Raw genomic sequence first — 23,811 nt, forward strand, 5'->3', positions numbered from 1 at the left:
CTTTATGCAACTATTCCCTAGCAGTTGAGGAAATGATTGATTGGGGTGTGTGGGGTACTTCCCAATATCTGGGGAGCACTGATGTGGAGTGTGGCTCATTATGGACTCATTATGGAGATGTTGTACTGGGGGAAAGAGAGAAAGGGTTGATAGGCTGACCAATAAGAAAGCCCAGGGGCGGAGCCTAACTGTGTTTAAGGCTCAACACAGGGGGTTTGGCAGTTAGTTCGGTTGGTTTCTTGTGGGTGGGAGGCATAGGAGTCAGAGTGAGTTAGACACAGAGGGGAGACAGAGAGAGTGAATCGGATTAGTGTTTCAAAGTACAGTCATACCTCGGGTTACAGACACTTCTGGTTGTGTATTTTCGGGCTGTGCACCAGACCAAACCCGGAAGTACCGGAACAGGTTACTTTCAGGTTTCGGCGCTTGCGCTTTGCGCATGCGCAGAAGCACCGAATCACGACCCGCTTGTGTACAGACGCGGTGCTGTGGGTTGTGAACACTGCGGGTTGCGAACGTCCTCCCGCACGGATCATGTTCGCAACCCGAGCGTCCACTGTATTTAAAACTTGTTTGCGTTCACAATAAACTGGAATCTTTGTTAATACGTTACAACCTGACTGAGTCTGAATATATTACCGGGGTGGGTGCAGGGTCAATAGTCTGTGGAACGACTGGGGGTGGGGGGGCTCTGTGTGAACGCCACATGGAGTTTTGCTTCTGCCTGGGCTATCTGCCTGTAATAGTGATGATTCATTGTTCAAGGCAGGACTAAGTCCAAATGCTTGCTCCCTTGCCCTTCTCTCATTTAGCTTGGATTAAGTGGTCATCTGGAATTAAAAATTCCTAGTTTTTTAAATGCTAAAGAAAATTCAGTAGGCATAGTTGCAATCTGGGAAGCTACTTACTTGAAATATTTCAGGGTGATCTAGCTGCCTTTCGAGGGTTACTCCCTAGAGGGTGCCATATGCTTACTAATTTCCTGCAGTTCCTCGTTTGTCTGTTTGCTAACAGTAGTATTTTGAAGAAATTATGTCACTCTTTAACTGAGAGATATTGTGATTCTCTGTCTGTCTGATGCAAGAGGTTTTATTTTTCAAATGGATGCTGCTCCCCTTTCTAAATAACGGAGTGTCTATGCACAACAACAACAACAGCAGTAACAACAACAGCAACATATTCATCCTCATCAACAGCAACTATATCTGCCCACCATTTGTAGTAACACAGTTCGAGGGATTCAGAATTATCATTATATTGATTTCTCTCTTGATCCATTTCTTTTGAACAATGTATTGTCGGTTGGTTCCTGTGCTGCGACACATTTTCACTTCAATACTGAAAAAGTTGTTCTTTCAGTTTGCACATTTTAAATTACTTTGTGTTTTATCACACTCGAGTTTGCTTTTTTGTTGCAGAGAGTAAGCGGGGTGCCGCGGGAATCTGTAATTGGTCCTGTTCCAATTTATGTATTCATCACTGACTGCTAGATATTCCTAGTTAACTACCACTTCTGTTTGCTCATTCCATAAGTGCTCTGCTTCTTGAATAGTTCCTTTTGTCTCATCTGATCCAGCTTCTATTTTGTGTCACTTTATTGCACTAGATGGACCATTTCTCACAATGATAATGGTGGTTCTTATCCTTTCCCCCCGGGCTGTGAATGTGCTTTGAGTTTTCTTTCATTTGCATGTGTCTGTAACATAGCAGGAGTAGCTAGCTGCAACATATAGCAATGAATATCATATATTTTAAAAGTGCTCTCGAAGCACATTCAGAGTGCTACAGATCTCATTCTCAGAACTGCAAATCACCTGTCTTGGCCTCTAGTTCTTAGGAGTCCTCAACACATAAGAATACGTGAGAGCCAATGTGGTGCCGTGGTTGGGAGTGTATTGGTCTAGGACCTGGGAGACCAGGGTTCAAATACCCACTCAGCCATGAAGCTCACTGGGTGACCAGGGGTCAGTCCATACTTCTCAGCCTAACCTACTAGGCAAGGTTGATGTGAACACTAGATGAGGAGGGGGCAATGGTGAAATATAAATGTGATAGATAAATACGGTAAATAAATAAGATGCAATCGAGCAAATGTAAAAATGTTAGTTGTGGCATTGAGAACAATGAGATAGGATGAATGTATGAGTAACTGATTAGAATCAAGGTGATTTTAATAGGTGTTTTTCCTTGGTGATTTAATATAGCAATTTAGACGTATTGCTTTACAGATGAATGGAGCTCATACGACTTAAGCATAAAGACTTTGGCCATACTGCCAACTGACTGATAGACTAATTATTTCAATTTATATCTTGCCTTTCATCACTTGTGTAATCCCTGGCTAAGTAATTTCAATCAAAAAAGCTATACTGAAAGATAAGATGTGCAATCTTACAAAAATAAATTCTGTCAACGGTCAGAAAGGATATGAACAGAATCTGCCCTAAAGCAAGAGAAGTTGAAGAGATCTGACTTTGAAACAAGACTGCAGGCCTTATTATATGGGCCTTTCCCATGGAATCAGCTAGAGAGGGTGACAGTTTTAGAAGGAAAAAAAGTTTGGTGGTTCAAGCCAAACAGTTGACCTGCTGTGCTGACGGGTTGTCTTCCTCTTCTCAGCCCAGAACACCTCTTCTGGCATGAAGGCGGTAGAGTTTGAGACTCTTAATCTCAGGGTTGTGGGTTTGAGCCCCACAACAGGTGAAAGATTTCTGCATTGCAGGAGGTTGAACAAGATGATCCTCATGGTCCCTTCCAATGCAACAGTTCTATGATTCTGTTTCCCCCAATCTTCTCTTTATCAGACTGAACATTCCCAACACCTTCAACTTTTTGACATATGACTTGCTTGCCACAGTGCTCACCATCATTTTGCATTCCTCTGCATCCCTTCCAGGTTGCCTCCTTCCTTCTTAAAGTGTGATGCCCCAGAACACAATAGCCCAAACGGCATGTGCCTAGATGGATCTGGGTGAAAGGATCATCCTACCTTTTGGGTAGTAACTTGGTTTGTTCCAGATGTTTTGGACTACTGTGGCCAGCATCCCTGAGCATTGGCCATGACACCAGGTTGAAGAAGTCTTCAGTAGGTTATTATCTGGGCCCTTCCAGATCTCCAAATCTAGTTTATACATAACTGCCTGTATAAAGATAATTTTGTAAGATACCCAGTAAATAAATGGCTGGTTAACAGTAACTAAGTGGAGTTGCTGCTTTCCTTTTCTGCAACCCATTTGGCCTACAGTTGCCTTAATTTGAAGCACAAAACTCCTCTGGCTTTTCACCCACACATCAGAGTGACCAAGATGATAAAGGGTCAGGAAAGCAAACCTTATGAGGAATGGTTGAGGGAGTTGGAATTGTTTAGCCCAGATAAGAGGAGACTGAGGGGAGCTATGATAGTCATCTTCAAATACCTGAAGGGGTGTCTCATGGAAAACTGAGCAAGTTTGTTTTCTCTTGTTCCAGAGGGAACAGCCTGAACCAATGGCCTCAATTTACAAGAAATGAGATTCCAACTAAACTTAAGGAATAACTTTTTGATAGTAAGAGCTGTTCAAACGGTGGAATGGACTCCCTCGGGAGCTGGAGGACTCATCTTCCTTGGAGATTTTAAAGCAGAGGTTGGATGGCCATCTGTCATGGATGCTATAGTTGAGATTCCTGCATTGCAGGAGGTTGGAGTATGGTGCTCAGGATCCGTTCCAACTCTACAGTTCTACAGTTCTATGAATTACAAAGAGTTTGTCTTGTTCCCTTAGGGTAGGCTTTGTTCTCTTTATACTTCTTTATAGCGATTATAAGCCACAGCTGCTTCCTAGCCGTATCTCGAGCAATTCTTCTCTGTCTCCTTATTAAAGCATTTAAAGAGAATGGACCTGATCCAGGACTGTTCAGTTCTGTGGGAATTTTCCTCCACTAGTTTTTTAAAGGGATTTGGAAAAGAATTGTCTGGCATCCAGTTGCATGGTGAAATTGGGCCTTGTTGCCATAGAAACCAAACTCCAAGCACTCCAGTATGATATGAGTAAAATAACAGCAGCAGCCTGTCATGCCAGGGACATTAATATTGCCCAAGGCCATGCAGCAGACACTAGAAGAGCAAACTACATACACCTTAATGGAAGTTAGTCAAACCCAGACTGGTGCTATTAAGACCAGCAATGATAACTATTTTAGTCTCTTATCTCCCAAAAGGGTCAGCTTCATCCTAATGTGCAGAAGGAAAGTAATGAAAAGACAAGTGGGGCAGGCAAGAGGCAGTGAGGCATCCCATTTTGAAGCTGGAATGACAGCACTGTGTTGCTGCAAGTGTATTTGAAGAAATGAAACTGCTAAGCATAAAAAAGTATGCCTTGGACTTTTCTAACGTGTAACTTTCCTATGCACCAGATCATGATTCAAGAGAAGGAGTTTTCTAGTGAGATGACTTGGGGGGAAAAAGCAAAGCGTTTCCTGAAAGGATGCTAACAAAACTCAAGGCGGATAGATGCAAATGCTGTTTACTATGCCTGTGTGTCTCTCATATATGCATACATGACAGAGCGAGAGAGAATAGATCAAAGTACTGCAGTCAGTTCGCTCTTGATACAAGCAAAGAGAAACATTTGGCAGTGGGCAGGAGGCCTTTTTTTAAAAAGCGAGCCATTTAATGGCCCTGGTAAATATTTTCATTTAAATGCTGCCATATTGTGACAGATTACTGGGCAATTAAATCCTAATCAACCCCTGTGTAAAATGGTTCCGGAGAACAGTGTTAGCAGCACCATTCTCTTTTTAAACAATCCATTCTATGAAACAGCCGTTCCAAAGATTACATCAACAGGAATTACAGGCTTACTCAAGTCCCCATGAAAGTGAATGGCAAGGCTCCCACTGCCTACAAAAGCAGTAGGGTCATGTGTGTGTGTGCACGCGCATGTGTGTAGACAGAAACAATGTTTTAAAAGTGAAGACAGATGTGACTGCAGATGCAACAGATAGTAAGAAAATAAGCATAGAAACAAGAATGCTGTTCCTTCTGAAAACATCTTCCTTGTAACACTCGCAGCTCTCTTCATTTGTGAGAAACGGGGCTTAGTGCCAACTTTCCCTGAAGTACTCTTACCTCACACAACTGTACCATTAAGATCTTGATATTTATCCAAACGGGGTCATGTGGTTTCTAAGCACCTCTTTCTCAATTACTTCTCTGCCAGCAGTTAGAATACTAAGTTGTTAACTGCTCAAACCCTTCTTCTTTCTCTGCATTAATTATTAGCAATAAAACATTTACAAATGCTTCCCAGTTGGTTACCTTGCTTTTTTCTTTTTCTTTTGAGGGGTGGTGGTGGCTGTGGGGGTGGGTGGGTGGAGAGATAATCTGTGCTTAATTCCTTGGAAGTGAGCCCTCCTAGAAAGATTTGCCACACACAAACTGCCTCTGCCAGTATAAAAAAATGCCACAGTCTGCAGAAGTGTTTGTGTGGGATCACTCACAAAAAAACTAGTCTTGCAAAGCATTTCATAGCTAAACAGTAGTGTTTTTCATGAAGCCATTGATGTTCGGGCATGAGCTGTGCAACCCATTTATTGTTATTATCTTGCATTCCCCCCCCCCATCATATTTTAATACTTTGACATGTTAATTTCGTTTAAGGAAATGAAACACTTTCATCCAAAGGTACCAGCCTATGTGCCTCAATGAAGCAGAAGCTGGATTTTATTTTTCATCCTTAATAAAGCAATACAACAAAGTATTTCATTTTTAGTCATCACTGCTTAATCCTCCTTATGGTTGTCATTGCTGATTTTCCTCTGTGTGATTGTTAACAGGCATTTAAATGAGTCTTGCCAGATTTTTTTTTTTATTAAACAGCTGGTTTATACTTTTCTGCTCTCTGAATCTGGGATCAGGAGGAGGAGGAGGATTATTGCTAAAGAAAAAAAATTGTTCTGTGTTTTCAGAAACAGTTACTGCAGGGGGGGAAAGGACCTTAATACTCTGTGTGTGTGTCTGTCTCTCTCTGTGTGTGTTATGTTGTTTCAGTGGATCAAATCTTTCCTATATCTGCATCCAAGCTATTTGGTTGTGATCAGATGATTGCAGCTCAAGGAAATGATTGGAGCGAGCTGGCTGGCTGCAGCTGCACTGTAGGCTGTTTTCAGGGACAAGGAGCTACTGTTTTTCAAACATAGCATAAACATAGAAGTTATTTTGTAGGCTTCAGGATGCAGCTATGGGCTGTGCTGCCAGCATTGTTCTGCTTCAAGCCTTTCGTTCAGTGGTACAGAGGAACTGTGCACATATTTGTAGAAGACGGCAAGAGGAATTGTCACATGAAATCCTGCCTCTGGATAGTGATGATGAAATGAGCAGACCCAGAACTCTCATCATAATGGTACAGTATACTCTTTGCATACAGTGACAGCTGAGAGGGGTTTTTAGGACAATTGTTTTGTGATTTCTTGACTTGCGATAGAGAGTGGGGGAGAAGAGGAGAAAAGAGCATTTGCTAACATGCTTGAAACTCTGTGAAACCCTCTAATTGAAATTCTGCCTGTTACCTAACAGAGTGCAATTTCCACTTCTCTGCAGCTGAAACTAGGAAAGGTCTGTATGCAATAGAGAAAAGGGCATTTTGCTATCTGACAGGATTTCTTTCTGCATTTTGTTCTAGTTGCTGCAAACAGCATCATTTTATTTTGACTATAATTTGTTTTGAATTCTATAGTGTTTCTGTCATCTTCCTTCAAAACTTCTGCCTCAGTGGTATAGACACAGCCATATTATAGAGCAAAGTGATTTCCTAGCACCTTCCCACAGTTCCTCACAACCAATTGTTGCAAATGATTCCTTTTAGTCTTTAAGCTGTTTTTTTTTTTGTTAATTTTTTTTTACGGGAGCTAGAAATTTCTTTTCCCTGCCAGTAGGCTTTTCTGCATTAAGAGTGACTTATTAGATTATGAATGAATACAAGAGATCCCTTCATATTTATTTTGCTTTGGTTGAAAAGAATCCTGGTGACTTGGGCTCAGAGATGTACCTCCAATTTAAACTAGGTATGTTGGTTGTGCTAGAATTGGCTTTTTCAAGCAGAAGATTTAAGAGTAAGAGCACAATGAAATGAGACCACCCTCCTGCTCCCCTTTCCATTCCCCAAAACACTTCAGCTGAATTTCTTATTATTTCTGATTAGGGTATAAAACAAGAATGGTCTTGATTGTTTACTTCTCAGCATTTTATTTCCAGTTACCATGACCACAGCACAGTGTTTTCAGATGCACTAGTACATTGCAAAGTCTCAAGGCTGGTATGATGTTGCCTCATGTTAATATTGCTCAGTTCTACATGTTATGCACATCTTTCCCCACAGGGTAAAGTATCGGTGAATATCATTTAGGTTCCTGCAGCACACTGTACCTGAGTAGATAGTCCAGAATGCTGCTCCATAGTAAAGAGCCTCTTAATTATTCATAGACATTCAGATATATGGAATGTAAAAGGGGACAAGTGTGTTTTTAGTCCCATACTCATACCTTATGTCTACATGGTTCATATTGGATATCAGCAGATTATGTCCCTACAGAATACATGTTCAGCTTTCACTTGTGTTCTTCCAGTCTAGACAGCTGACATGGACTATTGTGGTACAAGTCTCTGTGGCTAACTCCCTGTTTTAATTACAGATAGGTAGCCGTGTTGGTCTGCCATAGTCAAAACAAAAAAAAAAAATTTCCTTCCAGTAGCACCTTAAAGACCAACTAAGTTAGTTCTTGGTATGAGCTTTCGTGTGCATGCACACTTCTTCAGATACACTGAAACAGAAGTTGCCAGATCCTTCTATATAGTGAGAAGGTGGGGAGGGGTATTACTCAGAAGGGTGGTGGGAATGGGTGGTTGGCAGATAGCTGTGATGAGCCTGTTGACTACTCTTAACGACTGCAATAGGTCTTACAGGAAAAAGCAAGGGGTGAGAAGGTGAAAAATGGCTTTGTCATGTATAATGAGATAAGAATCCAATGTCTTTGTTCAGACCAGGTCTCTCCATGGTTTTAAGTTTGGTAATGAGTTGCAATTCAGCAGCTTCTCTTTCCAGTCTATTTCTGAAATTCCTTTGTAGTAATACAGCTACTTTGAGATCCTGTATAGAATGTCCTGGGAGATTGAAGTGTTCTCCTACTGGTTTCTCTGTCTTGTGATTCTTGATGTCCGATTTATGTCCGTTTATTCTTTGGCGTAAGGTTTGGCCTGTTTGTCCAATATAGAGAGCTGAGGGACGCTGTTGGCATTTGATATTAACATGAGGCAACATCAAATGCCAACTAAGGTGAATTAATTCCCAGGATGGTTTGCATTAGGGTGAAAATAAACAATACAAATCCAGATTATCACAGTGAACACAAGAGCTAAAAGGCACCAAGAGCTTAGAAGCCAGATAAAAAACAATCAGTAGGACTAAAATTATGTGCAAAAGGTTTGGGAAAATTTAAATGTATTATCATAGCACCAGAAGGGGGGGAAAGATGGAATTCTCTGGGAAGAGCATTCCCTGATTGGGATGCCATGGTTGAGAAGGCCTGCTGAGAAAGGCAATTTCACTAACACCTAGCACTGAGGAATTGTTTGGCCAAAGTTTGGCCTCCATTCAGGGCTTATCTTCTTTCTTAATGACATGCATCACAGGTGAGCTTCCTGAGTAGAAATTCTAAAACACAGGTATTACACTGAAATAGTGCACATGAACAGCCTACATATTGCTTTCATATACTTACATGGAAAGCATTTTACAATGCAAGTGTTTGGCCAGAAAATAGATACTATTACTGGTTTCGGGGAGCAATGGCAGCCATAACTGCTAGAGTTAGTGAATGTTAGAATTAAATAAATTGTAGAATTTAGATAATATCTGGAATATTGAAGGGAAGATGCCAGGGCCTCAACTGAGATAGAAGTTCTTAAGAATGGCAAAAGGTGCTGGAAGCAAGTCAGTGGAAACCATTAACTAGGCAAGACATTGCCAAGGTCATGGTGGCAGGCTGTGCAGCAAGAAAAAGGTGCTGGGTTGCACTAGGTTTGGTTAGCACAACCCTGGGTGAGCATCTGGAACCCCTGGAATCTCATGTAGCCATTCAGCAGAGATTGGGGTGGCATACGTAACAATGTTTTGCAACAATGTATTTGGCTGAGCATACATTGAGGTTGGTGGAGTAGCTCCCTATTTGGGTAAGCCTTCCCTGGAGAGCTGTGAAATTCAACCACAGAGCTACTTACTTGTGACAAAATGTGGTCTTTTTTTGAATGCTCAAAGGCACATAAGGAGCTCTCACCCAGTGTATCCACAGGTTGTCTGTTTTCATTGACATCAGCTGAAAACTTACTATTAATGTGGAAGCTATGAATGTATAATAGAACACTTTTCCATAGAATTACTTCCTTGCTTAGAATAAAAAATAGAAATGCAAACCCATTTATAACCAGTGAAAGGTGTGTGATGCAATAGTTGACAACATCCCACCTGGAAGCTTTTATGTTTTTAAAGCAGCTAGATGAATTACATATATTAATCTCTCCCTATTACTGTAGTTGCATGGGAGGGGGTTGTGGGGGGCACTTAATATTGTTGGGATACTGCCAGGGAGACGGAACTATATCCTAACAAATATATGTTGATGACAGGAGTGAGCCAGCAATAAATCACACTGAGCAAGTTGGAGTTAACTCTTTATTAGCAAAAACAGGATCTGCATAGGAGTGTCAGGCCTAATGAGCAGAACAACTCACCTCCAGTAAGTCTTGCCCCCATGAAGCAGTTGCTGAGACAGGGTCCTTGCCTCCCCACAGGGTTTTTCCCAAGCAATCTGAGACTATGCCTGCATGAAGTTAACTTCTCCACCCTTTTCATGCCTCTCCTGGTTCTTGCAGACCGGGGGTGGGGGTGGAGTTTGTCACAGCAGGAGATGGAGACACCCATGCCTTTTCATCAGCCAGACTCATTTCTGCCTCTTGGCCTCCCTCTCATTCTTCAGCTTCTGCCTCTGATTCTGGACTCCCTCCTGCCACAGACTATCCCATCTCACTAAGACCTGTTACCTCTTCAGCTTCCAACACCTCCTCCTCCCAGTCTTCTTCCTCTTCTCTCTCTGACCACTCATTGTCCCATCACCACTCTCTGGACTCTGAGCCTTCTTCCCTTGGGGGTTTCCCAGCTGGTTCCTCCCACCATTCCTCTTTGTCCAAACCAGTCCATGGCAGGTGATCATGCAACTGTTTAAAGTCACAGGAGCCTTGCAAAAAATAAAAATGAGGCATTGATTTCTATAGGATTTGTATAGTACCCTTTGTGTAATTACATAGCCTGATATCAGTACAGTACTTCAGTGAATAGCCTTTCCCTGTTTTTACAAGCTCAGTCACTTCCTTCTTATTGAGTTCAGAGTCCATAAGAAGCAATCTAAAAAGAAGTTTGCTAAATTTCTGTTTCCTGTAGAACAGAGAAATTTACAAAAGAACCTGAAGTATTTGTTCTTTCTAGAAGATGAGGTAGTAAACAGGATTTGTGCCTTGTTCAGCAAATACACCCAAATATTGTGAAACTGAGTGGGCTGTGAATTTGGACAGCCATTTGAGACTGTCATTAGAGGCTACTTGTGTGACTTGGTTGTGTGTTGTGTTTCAGTTCCTTCATTAGATTATTTGAGAATAAGATCAGTTGTTGCATGGATGGAATTATCAAGCAGACATCTAAATAGCTGCACCTGATTAAACTTTAAATGGTTGAACCACGGTAAGGCTTACTATTATTTGTTAGAGGGCTTCATCCAAAGACCTCAAAGTTGCTACATTTAGTCAGACATTGTATGCCGTATCATCTGAGAGAGACAGTGATTTTCCAATTTGGTTGCTTTCTAGCGTACTCAGAAGTTTTGATGCATAATAATATTTATTAATTATTAAAGTTGATGTATTTATTGATTGTTTTTTATAATGCATCCATCAATGAGATGCTCCAGGTGGATGTACCTAAAACACTAGTACAGCAACACTATGTACATCCTAGAACAATTTCCAATCAATGAGTAGCCACTCAGATGCCAGCTCCAAATACTGCTTTGTGTTCTCTCCAATATTTTCTAATCACAAATAAACATATGACTTTGTGCAGGAGACTTAGCATTAGGTCAGAGTGATTGTTTGTAGTTGGGTCAGCTGAAAAGATACTAGGCACTGGAAGATGAAGGGATGCTCTAACCTGTGTGGTTCTTTTCTCCCCACAAAAGTCAATTGTCTTATAACAGGAAACAATATTTCCACTGGGAAAGGTCTGCAGCAATGTATGTTACCTTGTCTAAAGTGAATAGTTGCCTAGGTACTTGAAGCCATTGTACACCCCAGTCTTCTGTCTTGCTCTAAAGAATGTGCAGCCTAATGGAGGCACTTAGGAGGATTACAGGAGTGTTACTGGTAGTTCATAGGAGGTAGTAGGAAGTCATGAGTTAGACCAGGTGTAGGCAGTTTGGTGCCCTCCAGACATGATTGGACTAGTGCCAGCCAGTATAGCCAATTGTTAGAGAAGATGGGAGTTGAGAGCCAAAAAATATCAAGGCACCATGTTGGCTATCCCTGAGTTAGACTGAAGGTTCCTATGTCAGAAAATGTTACGCGAAGCAATCACAGGCTGAGCCTTGTACAGCCATATACTGCCAGGCTTCTGTTTAGACAACATAGTGATATAAAAGAAATAGATAGACTCTCTCTGTATCTGAGAATTAACGACTACAGCCAAAGCTTTTTTATTTTATTTTAAAAAGTCAAGCATTATATGATTTTTATGAAATAAATATTTTTAGTATAATCAAAAGTATCCACTCAGCTATAGCATCATGGAATTATCTCATTCAGATTGACTAAAATTACCCATGTGACTATTCAAGGGCTAGAAATAAGCAGGTATGGAAGGCACACGTGAAACTGAAGAAGCAACACCCAAGGAAACAATTGCATTGAACAGGACTGGGGAAAGGTGAATATTTTTTTTGGGGGGGGGGAATAAGTTACTGGTTGGGATGAGACATTTCGATGAGAGCAGAAATTGCCAGTTTTGGAGTAAAAAACCAAAAGTGGTCGGTATCCAATGAAGCCCTAGAATAAACATAGAAAGACAGTGTTAGGCTAGCTTTGAATTTAAGGACTCACCTGGTTAATGCAGGTTGGTAGAGAAGGAACAGATTAACCTCTCTCTCCTCCAATAGCCCACTTGGGCTGTCTACACATTATCACTTACTCTGGCTCCAGCATGTCTATGTTTCCATATGAGGCAAGGAGAGCAGTGTTTCTCCTCTTCTGCTGCCAGCATGGAAAGAAAACCTATTAGCCTCAGTGAAGCCTACTCCCAGCTTTTTCTTTTTTGCAGGCTAGTAACTTTTTTGTTGTCTTTGCAAAAATAGAAGTCGAGAGAAGAGAAATAGGGAAGCCAGAACAAAATAAAGATTGTGCTTTACTTAGTTTACTGTCAGATTGAGCTTAAATAAAAACGAGAAAGAGGGGGAGTGAGAGATAGAATCCACAAATGTGGCTTTGGTCCCAATTTAAGCCAGTTATAAACAGTTAAAGCTATAGTTGGTGTCACATAGTTTTAGGTAGATGCAGAGAGGCTAATTTTACTTTTAATCTATTCTCAGCTAAGAAGCTGCACCAGACATGTTTGTTTTTCAGCTGCAACCCATTTGCTTGGCGTGTCAAGTAAGCTGGACTTGTTCTTGAGTGTATATTTGTCTTTGGTTCCAGCTCAGTGCAGTTAATCTGGATAGGTGTAAACATACTTAGAAGCTGTCTCCAGGACTCTGGCTAGTAGCAAAAGTCTGGAAACTCAGTGTTGGAAGCAAACAGGCACTTCTTCAAGAGAGGCGCTGATTGAGGAACAGACCCATAAAGCAGAGAGACGAGATGAGGAAGTCAGCCAAGCAAAAGAAAATGCCAGAAATGAAGAGCTTCGTGGGGAAACTAGAGGGGGGATAAAGCAGAAAGATCAAGAGGCAGAGGCAGTCTAAGAGTTCAGGGAAGGAGAAGCCAAATGTAAAATGCCCTAATTAAATTGGCACACTGCTATTGAAAAGATAGTTTATTATAATAATAATAATAATAATAATAATTTATTATTTGTACCCCGCCCATCTGGCTGGGTTTCCCCAGCCACTCTGGGCGGCTTCCATAGAAAACCAAAAATACACTAAAATATCACAGATTAAAAACTTCCCTGAACAGGGCTGCCTTAAGATGTCTTCTGAATGTCAGGTAGTTATTTATCGCTTTGACATCCGATGGGAGGGCGTTCCACAGGGCAGGTGCCACTACCGAGAAGGCCCTCTGCCTGGTTCCCTGTAGCTTTGCTTCTCGCAATGAGGGAACCGCCAGAAGGCCCTCGGCGCTGGACCTCAGCATCCGGGCAGAACGATGGGGGTGGAGACGCTCCTTCAGGTATACTGGGCCGAGGCCGTTTAGGGCTTTAAAGGTCAACACCAGCACTTTGAATTGTGCTCGGAAACGTACTGGGAGCCAATGTAGGTCTTTCTAACCGCTTTCTAACCACTGTCTCTCATTGGTCTATCTTAATGCCTCAATTTCTAATTTCCTTATTATGATGATTAGCCTGAAATTTCTTTTCTGCAGTCCTCATCCTGCTAGAAAATCCTTCGATGTTGCGCATTTAACTACCATCTTACCTTACTTCGGGGATTAACATTTAACGGAACCTGAATGGAAAGTGATTAAGCTGTTTCTGGCACAGGCTCCAGAGCAGATCTTCCCATCAAGCAATCAGCACTCGCTGTGCTTTCTTATGGGGTGCACGTCCTTCTGTGAGTGTGGAGTAAGCTCCACTGACATCATCAGCATCACACTTTGGAGCCTGGATTCTTGCAGCTGGACTCAGCTTCGTGGAGCCTGGCAGATTTAGTCTCTGGAATTGTGCCTTTCAGCTTGCAACTCCATAACTCCACCAAATGGCTTTTAGGCCTGTGGAAATTCTGTGTCCACCAAGGCACATCCTCCAGCAGGAGGCAGAGGAAAATATAGAGGGCGGGATCCACATTGAGCTGGTCAAGTTTTATCCTCTGTGAAATCAATGGTGCAAGTGAGTCATGGCTAACACTGAACTCCCATTAATTTCAATGTGACTAAAACATGACAGGCAGAACAATCTTCATGCCCTGCCCAGCAGCAGTGGGGCTGAATGCAGCAGTGAAGCCACTTCTGCATCCACAGCCCCACTGCTTGTGATGACCAGGGCTAAAAGGGTTGTGGGAAGGTGACATGTGGCATTTACCTCCTAGGTGGGTTATAAGGTAAAGGTAAAGGTACCCCTGCCCGTACGGGCCAGTCGTGTCCAACTCTACGGTTGTGCGCCCATCTCACTCTAGAGGCCGGGGGCCAGCGCTATCCGAAGACACTTCCGGGTCACGTGGCCAGTGTGACAAGCTGCATCTGGCGAGCCAGCGCAGCACCCAGAAATGCCGTTTACTTTCCCGCTAGTAAGTGGTCCCTATTTATCTACTTGCACCCGGGGTGCTTTCGAACTGCTAGGTTGGCAGGCGCTGGGACCGAGCAACGGGAGCGCACCCCGCCGCGGGGATTCGAACCGCCGACCATGCAATCGGCAAGCCCTAGGCGCTGAGGTTTTACCCACAGCGCCACCCGTGTCCCTGGTGGGTCATAAGAAAAGTGTTAAATGTGTGTGAAGATGATTGGCCAGTGGGAACCCAAGGGGGGGAGTTAGAGTGAGAGTTGGTGTTGTGTGGAAGTTAGTTGAGAGTTGGGAGTTGGAGAAGGAAGAGGGGGGATAAGTCTGTGGGTTGGTCGAGCTGTGTGGTGAGAGAGTGAGAGGAACTGTTAGGTGGAGTCAGATAGATAGTTGGGATAATTAGTTTGAAGTTGTTAGGAAGTTGAAGTTGCTTATAAAAATAAACTTGATTATTTGTTAATGTTAACAACTGTCTGGACTCCGTGTGTACCCGAGAGACATGGGTTGGTGGCAGCAAAGAAAGCAAACACAGTGGTGGCACAGGGTCAATAGACCATCAAACGTCTGGGGACCTTGTGTGATCTCCACAGGACAGCAATGCCATTTTGCTATACCACCACTCAGGTTAGTGCAGCAAAGAGGCCTGGATCAGGCCCATTGCTGTGGCATAATGCAAACAGGGCTGGCTCAGGATCAGCTGCCCTCTCCCTACCCTCAAAAACACCCCATTTCAAAGGTTACCGCTAAGTACCACTAACTAACTCAGCCCACCACTGTTTAAGTAGGCACATTGAGGCCCTCTGCACTGACAGAAGCAGGCAGGGCTGGGTAGAGGAATGCTTTTGCCTCATTCAAACCCACTCCAGCCCAATGGATAAGGGATTTGGATTGTGGCCCTATGCAATGGCTTCAAAATGCATCAGGCTATTGACAATATTTGAAGGGCTACTGGTTCCCCATTGCTGATGTACCTGTAGTTCAATATCCTCTACTCTAATTGGCATTTATAAAACAGGAACAAATGGCACAATGCTCTAGTTTGATCCATGATGGAGATTTTGAAGTTTGCAAGCACTCACTGATAAATATCCTGGTATTCATATACTTTCTGGATGTAAGAGTAGCTGAGGCTTGGAATTGTGTGTCAGTTCTAGGTAGCTCATGGGCCAATTCTAGGTTGTTCATGTGTTTCAGTATCAGGAATAAATTGTTTCATTTCTCTTTATAGCTTCAAGAGATTCTGGACAGAAACAGCAAATGGGTGGGAAATGGCCTTGTCTTTCATATTGTCCGGGTCTCCTCAAGTTCAGAATTAGCCAGATGCTGCATGGATCCCCAATAAAAGACTAATTTTTTATTCCCTCAGTACAGATCGCTGTTAGTTGTAAGATTGCCAAGTAGCAAGAAGAGGAAAAAAAACTGGCCTGGCTTGCTCTTGGACCTTGAATAGCTATTTGATATAAAGAAATCATCCAATGAAGCTTTTTGTATCATGGAGATAAATAATAAATCCTGCTAATTGCTTCAGGTCAGACGGCTGTTTAAAGCATATTTAAATGGGCCAACTCAAAATTTGGCAGCCATAAATGCTTAGGGAGGAAATATCCCTTTGAGTCCTGTCACTTATGAGAGCGAATAAGCTGACCTTCTGTGTTTATCTCTGCCTTTGCAATGGTTTTAAACATTTTTCCAAAATAGGTTTATTGCTGCTTTTTTTTTTACTACTAGAATGTATTTTTAATCATGATCAACATGTGTTTTGCAGTAACTATAATCACTCAGCGTGTAGAGATAGTATTTTCCTGAGCTAATTACCCCATGAAAAATAGCAGTTTTATAGCTGGATGATGAAGCCCCCAAGACAGCTTTATATTTAGAAACCATTTTACTTCTTTAAATTAGTGGTGAATTTCCTCTATCCACAGCCCTGATGAACACCATTTCTTCTATTTCACTACTGGTATTTGGAAACACAAAGGCGAATGGTCATTCCGTTAAACTGGGGAGTCTTTTGATCAGAATAATCAAAATTAGAAAGGGATTTGGATGCTATAAAGACAGACGTTGGATGTGTTGCATATTTTCACAATATCCTTGGAAGCATATAGGCATGGGTTTGCATTTAATACATGCGCTGAGAGCACGAGACTAAGAGGGGAGAAAAACACAACTAACAAGGGTGCTTTTTCTGGGTTGCAAACAAAATGTGAATGTAAACAATGCCAAACACAATTCGGGCTTGCATTAGGAGAAGCATCATATCTAAAACAAAAGACATGATTGTTCAAAACTGTTCAGCAGCACTGGCTAAGGATAATCTGGTTTTTGACAGTTTATTGACAAAAGGGGAAGGAAAGTGACAATAAATTGTGTTTGCTTAACACTTGAGGAGGAAAATCTGAGAAGGTGAAGAAGTAACAGTTTTCAAATGTGTAAGTGTTACAACCTTGCATCAGTTAGCTTCCTAAAGTTTCCTTGCTACACTTTATAAGTAAAGATATACATTATTCAGCAACTCCCCACTTGTAAGTGCTGAAAAAACCCAGTTACCATTTTGATATGTTTGTGACTAAGTATATGCAATTCAAAACTGCTTTGGACCATGACAGGAAAATGCTAGTGTGCAATTTTGTTTCTAAATACCACACTTTTCCGTGTATATTTTGGGGGACTAAAATTAAAGAAAATGAGGGGAGATAGCCCAAAGTTGTTAGGGGGAATTGCACATGTGCCATCACCCCAGCAGTGCCGTTGCTGGGGGTTGGCAAAGTGGGCAGCCGCTCTCCCCACACCTCTGCGGGTGGGAAGCTCCCTAGTGGGCTGGCCCCCCAACCAGCTGGCTGGTGGCGCGCAGCTTCCCCTCCATGTAGCTGTGGGTAACACTCCCTAGAGCGCACACCTCCCACAGCTGCATGGGGTGGGGGAATTGCGTGCCCCCAACCAGCTGGCTGGTGGTGTGCAGCTCCCCCCCCCCATTACTATCCATGTATAGGACGGCCCCAGTTTTTTTACATGATTTTTGAGTCAAAAAACCTCGTCTAATACACAGAAAAATACAGTATTTGTCTACATCAGACTTTGGAAACCTTTTGCCCTCCGCATGTTGTGTTTCCTGTTCCCATTGGCTAGCTGGTACAGCCAATGGTCAGTGTTGATGGGAGCCGTTATCCAACAGGATGGAGGGCCATCCTGTTTTCCCCATCCCTGCTGCGAAATGTACTGCCTGAATGGGGTTTGGCTTGCTCAATCAATAAAACACCCAGTAAGGAAGAAAGCAATGAATGAGTTATTGGCAAGCCTACCTTTGTGCAAGCTACCAGGACTAGGCTGGTGTCAGGGATCAGCACTGCTGAGTAGCCAACAAGGCTCTCAACCATGCAAGGAACTTCTGCTGGCCCCCCAAGCCTCCAGGTCCTGTTCCTCCTTGTGGCTATCGCCCTGTTTACCTACCCTCTCCAGGACTCAAACAGTAGGCAGACTGGATAGATGGCACAGCATCCCTCTGGCTAGTTGTGTAGACTGGGCCCAGCAGAAGCGTGCAAGCAAGGGGGCTGAAGTAACAGTGGCAAGGAAGAGCTGGGCACATTCAAAAAAGGCCCATGCTGAGAGCTTCCTGCCTGAAGATCCCCCAATCCCAAAGCTGGCACTGCTCGAACTTCCCTTAATAGGCAGCAAGTTACAGAAAAAGAATACTATGTATTGTGGAGAGTGACTCAACACAGGCCTGTCATTTTCAACAGCACCTGCATGTTCCTTGTAACATGTAGAACTGCCCTCTATAGACACAACTTGTGCTTACATCAGCCTTCCTTGAACCAAAGTCAATTCTGGATTGTTCAGACTTCTTGTCTGTGCCATGCGGTCATCAAGAATCATAACCGCCTCAACAGATATGGAATTTCCATAGTTGTTTACGGATAAACAAAATTAGAATAACTGTGGAAATGTTTTTCCGTTTGCACTGGAGTCAGCATATACAAAGGAGTCATTTTCTGATGTAAATCTAATCAGATTTGCTGGCTCTTTTGCTTTTTTTTCCACAAAAGCAACTGAAGTGTATATGTATGAACAAAACTGAACTAATCAGTAATGTTTAGAAACAAACAATGAAACGAGTATGGTATGCATTTGGCTTTGCTGTAATGTTGCCATAAGAAAAAAAGAAGCAGATAGCATCTTGGTCTGAGATCACAGAGGCAGATCCCTAGTCATTCATGAAGTTGGCTGGGTGACCTTGGTACAATCACTGCTTCTCTGGATGTAAAGTACTTCACAGGACTTATTTATGTTTTGTTTTCAGGCTTCCCTAGTTTTAAGCAGGGGTGGCACTGTGGGTTAAACTACAGAGCCTAGGACTTGCCGATCAGAAGGTTGGCAGTTCAAATCCCCACGATGGGGTGAGCTCCCGTTGCTTGGTCCCTGCTCCTGCCAACCTAGCAATTCGAAAGCACATCAAAGTGCAAGTAGATAAATAGGTATCGCTCCGGCGGGAAGGTAAACGGTGTTTCCGTGCGCTGCTCTGGTTCACCAGAAGTGACTTAGTCATGTGGCCACATGACCCGGAAGCTGTACGCCGGCTCCCTCGGCCAATAAAGCAAGATGAGCGCCGCAACCCCAGAGTCGGCCACGACTGGACCTAATGGTCAGGGATCCCTTTACCTTTACTAGTTTTAAGTTAAACTGCCAGGTGGGAGTGATGGGATCACATGAAAATAAAAATAAAAATCACCTGTCACAATAAATCAGAACAATAGAAGGGGGGGCAGATTAGTCTAAAAATACAGCAGGGTCAATAAGCCTAATCACCCAGATCACATTCCACCCTGAAAGGCTTGAGAAAATAAAAATACTTTGCCTGATGTCAAAAAGATAACTTTGCTTGGGAAGGGCATGCTATAAAACATGCATGGCCATCAAACTCCATTATTCATTAGTCCCAGCCAGCATGGGCAATGGCCAAGAGTGATGGGTGTTGGAAGGCCAAAGATTTACCATCCAATCCTAAAAGAATTGCCATGGTGGAGAAAGCCTTTGGAGTTGTAAAGATAAACAGGAGACTTCTTGGTATAAGAAAAGCAAACCAGAGATAGAAAAATGGTGGCCCTACAGAAGTTGTTGGACTACCACTATACCCCCCATCATCCCTGACCAACAGCATTCCATTACAATAATGAAATAAATTATTCGGACAAACAGATTGCAAATTATTAATTCAACAATTCTCTGGAACACACTATATTGTGAGCCTGAAAACTGTGTATTGAAGCAGAAGCTAGTGATTATATCTGCATTATCAAGTGTGAGAATAAAATCAGATATGCCTATATGCATTATTTATGGGGTGATCCTATGAAGAGAGAAGAGTTTGGATTTTGATATCCCGCCTTTCACTCCCCTTCAGGAGTCTCAAAGCGGCTAACATTCTCCTTTCCCTTCCTCCCCCACAACAAACACTCTGTGAGGTGAGTGGGGCTGAGAGACTTCAGAGAAGTGTGACTGGCCCAAGGTCACCCAGCAGCTGCATGTGGAGGAGCGGAGACGCGAACCCGGTTCCCCAGATTACGTGACTACCGCTCTTAACCACTACAGCACACTGGCTCTCTGGATCACTGACAAGAACTTCGGGGATGGGCATTTTAGGAGGCAGCAGATCTCCAACTCAGCCAGCTGGTTCCTGGTTCAGCTGGGCTTAGCCTTTCTTAAATCCCAACCCCTGGCTCAGCCAATTTTATTCTGGCATAATTTGCTCATCCCAGCTTATTCAGGGTCCAGCTGGCTGAACCAAAGTTCACTGTTTCATTTGAGCTGGTGTAAGTTCCTCAAAAGAGGAGTTCTGGAGGTGAGTGGAGAAGTGGGTCCAGAAGGGGGAGGTTTAGGATGGATCCCAAAGGCCATTCAGCTCAGTCATGTGACCTGGCAAGCCAGTGTAGAACACTATTTTAAAGGTTTGCTTTCCCTCTGCCAGGTTTAGAGAGAGGAGCAGCAGCTGTTGCTGCTGAATGAGGTTTGGATCTGGTGTAACTTTACACGGGCTTAATTTACACCAGCTTGTTTTATGCCAACTTCTTGTGCATAGGGTTGTTCCCAAAGAATACAGTCACGTGAAAGCTAATTCAAGGATTCTTGTGTTCTGTACTTGAAACTTTGCACAGAACTCCAGATCATCCTACACGGAGGGGAAATATACAAAATAAAATTTTATTTCCTCACACAGGCAATGCATCTTCAGCTATGTGACTCACTTATTTGGTGCTTGGAAGTAAGAGAAATGTATTTGTGAAGAATACAAAAATTGTCTCCTTATTCCACAGATCCTGCTTTGTGTCATTTAAGGGTCATCATAAGAAAATGTATTGGGGAGGATGTGAGTTGTGACAGAATAATTCATCCTTAACTACATAATACATTTCTGGAAGGACTGGGGCTACAGCCAGATTTTTTATCTTCCATTCAGCATTCCAAATTCTGACCCTTCTGACATGCAGTATGAGTCCAAACATGTTGACTTGGAAATAAGCCTTTACTGAGGTTCAGTGAAACTACCTAATAAGCATGCTTAGGGTGGCAGCTGAACTCTTTCAAAACTTTCAGCTCTGAGGAGGTCAAACGATTATTTTGATTCCAGATGTGATTGCTCGTGCAGATAATAATTCGCTTTCCCATGAGTAAGCGTGTTGGGAGTTCATGCTAGGGAAAAAAGAAGAAGAAATCTTGTATCTTCTCATAAAAATTAATCCACAGCCTTTTAGTGTTGAGGAAAATAGCATTTTTGAACAGTGCATATTCTGTATGCACTGAGGCCCTAGCCTGGTGCAACACACATGTAACTTTTCATGTGGCAATTTGTGCTTCACAAAGTAAATCTATGTATCTTTTCGTTTGACAATCGAACGTGGATCACCCAGATTAATCCAGGGATGAGTCTCCCTGCACAGACACCCAACATTGGACGGCTTCCTCATTGTTAACACAATACTGTCAAATAGTTGATGAAAGGCTACTGATGCAATTCTGAAAGCAATGTTCCATATGTGAGGGACACCAGTACAATCACCTATGGTTTTACATGTCTCTGGAAAACTGGTCAAACTTTCTGTTTGTCCAGGAATGAAGTTGTAAAGGTTATTTCAAAACTGGCTTCATGTTGCTTTTCTATAACTGTTTTTCCATGCAAGAAGACAAAGCCCTAATGACTTTGATCTGAGGTATCTCAAGGAACATACCTTCCATATGCCACCAGTCATAGTAAGGATGTGCACAGCTCCCCACTTTGCATCCCATTCAGGGCCTGATTTGGTGATTCATATTGACCCTAATCTGACCCAACTTGACCCTCAGTTCCAGACTGTGACCCAGAAAAACAAATCCTTAGGAATCCCATTAACTTGCATTGAGAAATCAAAATCACGATAAATGTATTATTATTTTTTACATAGGCTTATTTGTAAACATGGTAGCCTCTATAGAGGGGACTGCTAAATAGGGCCAAAATTACAGGTAGGTTGGTAGCACAACTTGAATAGCTAAGATAAGACCCAGGCAACAAACATTTTATTTTATTTACAGTAAAGGGAATTGGGGAAACTAACAGATATAAGGCTGAGTAGGTACTGGTATGCTAAGGACTAGAGGAGGAAACAAGAAAAGCTGAATATAAAACAACCAAATGCTGATCAACTCTTTGAAACTTCCCTTACAAGAAAAGCTAAGAAAAGAGTGAAGCAAGTAGAAGGAAAGCTCATAATTTTAAGGCTTCACCATCTCTCCCTGCAAGCACTGTCCTTGGGAAGATATTAAATGAGACTTTCTAGTTGAGAAGAAGTGGAAGCAAGACCGCTGTCTCAAGAAGCAAAGCCCACCTCTCCATCTCCCCACCCTGGCATTCTAGCCTTGGATTGGAAAGAGAGTTTGTCAATAAGCAAAGTCCAACTCCCCTCCTACCCCTCTCCCCACACCTTTTTCCTTGTATGGTGTATCTTTGACTTTTTGCTTCATTTTTAAAATATTTTTGAGACAATAGTCTGGGATTTTCTGAGTGTTTCTAAACTCAGTCTCCCTGGACCTCCAAAGTGACTTGGAGTGGGGCACTCTCGCCTCACCCTGTGGCCACCAAAATTGACCCAACCTGCGCAATTCAGTTTGGGATACAGGCAGATCAGTTGCACAGCCCTAAAACATACCATAGGAAGCCTTGCTTCAGGTGTCCTGTTTTTCCGTGGTGTGTCTGGAAGCTGTAAATAAGATGTGGGGTCTTCTCAGTGGTAGCACCTTGTTTGAAACTGCCTACTCAGATAGATCTGTCCTCTTTTTAACTTTAAAAGGTTTACGAAGACCTCCTTTTTAAGAAATGCTTTCAATTTTGATGGATTTGTTTATGGAGTATTTTATATACCTCCTTGGAGTTGAATGGCCAAAAAAGTTTTTTCATCTTATTTTAAAGTGCTTTTTATATACTTTGTTGTGTTGCAAGCCCCCTAGAGAGTCTTGATCAGCTGGTTCCATGATTTAAAAAAAGCAAATGAATAGTAGCTTACATAGGAAATTGTCAAGCGTAAGCATTAGATGGTGAATGTGTGTGATCCCCTGCTAAGAACTAGAGAAATATATCTGTCTGAGAAACCAATGTGACTTTGGGTAAAGGACTTGACCTCCTTCTGCTTCAGTTATTTCAGCTGGAAAATTGGGTATAAAGCAGAGTCTGCAGAAACCAGATGTTGTGTCTGAGCTGGGCTTTCCTGCCTAAATTAACTTTTTAAAAATCCTTTCTATAACTACTGCAGATATTTCTGGTACTCATTAGGCAGCCATTCAGAGTTATGTGTGTGGAAATCCAAATAAACATGTCTGGAAATAGTAAACTGCAGTGAATCTGAATATTCCACAAATCCTTGAAAAGCAGCGGCAGTCAAGATTAAGCTGATTTGGGTTGCAAAGGAGAGCACGAATACAGCCACTTACTCTGCCATCCCCAAATGCATTATCATTTTGATGCCTTCTGTTCTCAGCACACCTGAGCTGGATCCAAATCAGCCCAGGTAGCAATACAGTCTTGATCATTACTCTGAGGTATATTATGCTGCCTTGAGGTCACAAGTCAAGGTCAAATTGCCTAACCAAAATGTCCAGTTCTTTTTTCCTTTTAAAAGGTTAATTAAAGGACTGTATTTTCATTTGAGGTGTGTCTCACCCCAACTTTATATTGCCCCAGTGAGGTGTATTCCACTCCAACTTGAAATTCTTTTAGGTGCAAAGTGAAGAGGCTCATTATTTTTCTCAGGCTTTCAGAGGCTGATAGGTTAAGTCTTAACTAAAT

The 23,811-nt window shown here is 42.4% G+C and overlaps 2 protein-coding genes across 19 annotated transcripts in view; one reads left to right on the top strand and one right to left on the bottom strand.

Moving 5' to 3' along the window:
• LOC310762549 (uncharacterized protein) overlaps positions 1 to 23,811 on the bottom strand; it is a 537,990-nt gene that overhangs the window by 188,335 nt on the left and 325,844 nt on the right. The gene's annotated exons all lie outside the window — the stretch shown is intronic.
• Positions 1 to 23,811, top strand: part of DOCK10 (dedicator of cytokinesis 10) — a 181,373-nt gene that overhangs the window by 19,857 nt on the left and 137,705 nt on the right. For 8 of the 18 annotated variants that reach the window (XR_014548062.1, XM_083613626.1, XM_083613639.1 and 5 more), the window contains exon 1: positions 6,082 to 6,380. The exons of 8 other annotated variants lie outside the window; for them this stretch is intronic. Coding sequence is in view for 9 of the 10 variants with exons in the window: in XM_083613626.1 (XP_083469752.1) it covers positions 6,219 to 6,380 (162 nt within the window). In the remaining variant the exon portion in view is untranslated. Of the gene's footprint in view, positions 1 to 6,031; positions 6,381 to 23,811 lie in introns of those variants that run through there. 2 more of the 18 variants (XM_083613637.1, XM_083613640.1) reach the window with 1 other exon arrangement.

Source organism: Podarcis filfolensis (assembly GCF_964270895.1).
Source record: "Podarcis filfolensis genome assembly, chromosome: 5".
Lineage (NCBI taxonomy): Eukaryota > Metazoa > Chordata > Lepidosauria > Squamata > Lacertidae > Podarcis > Podarcis filfolensis.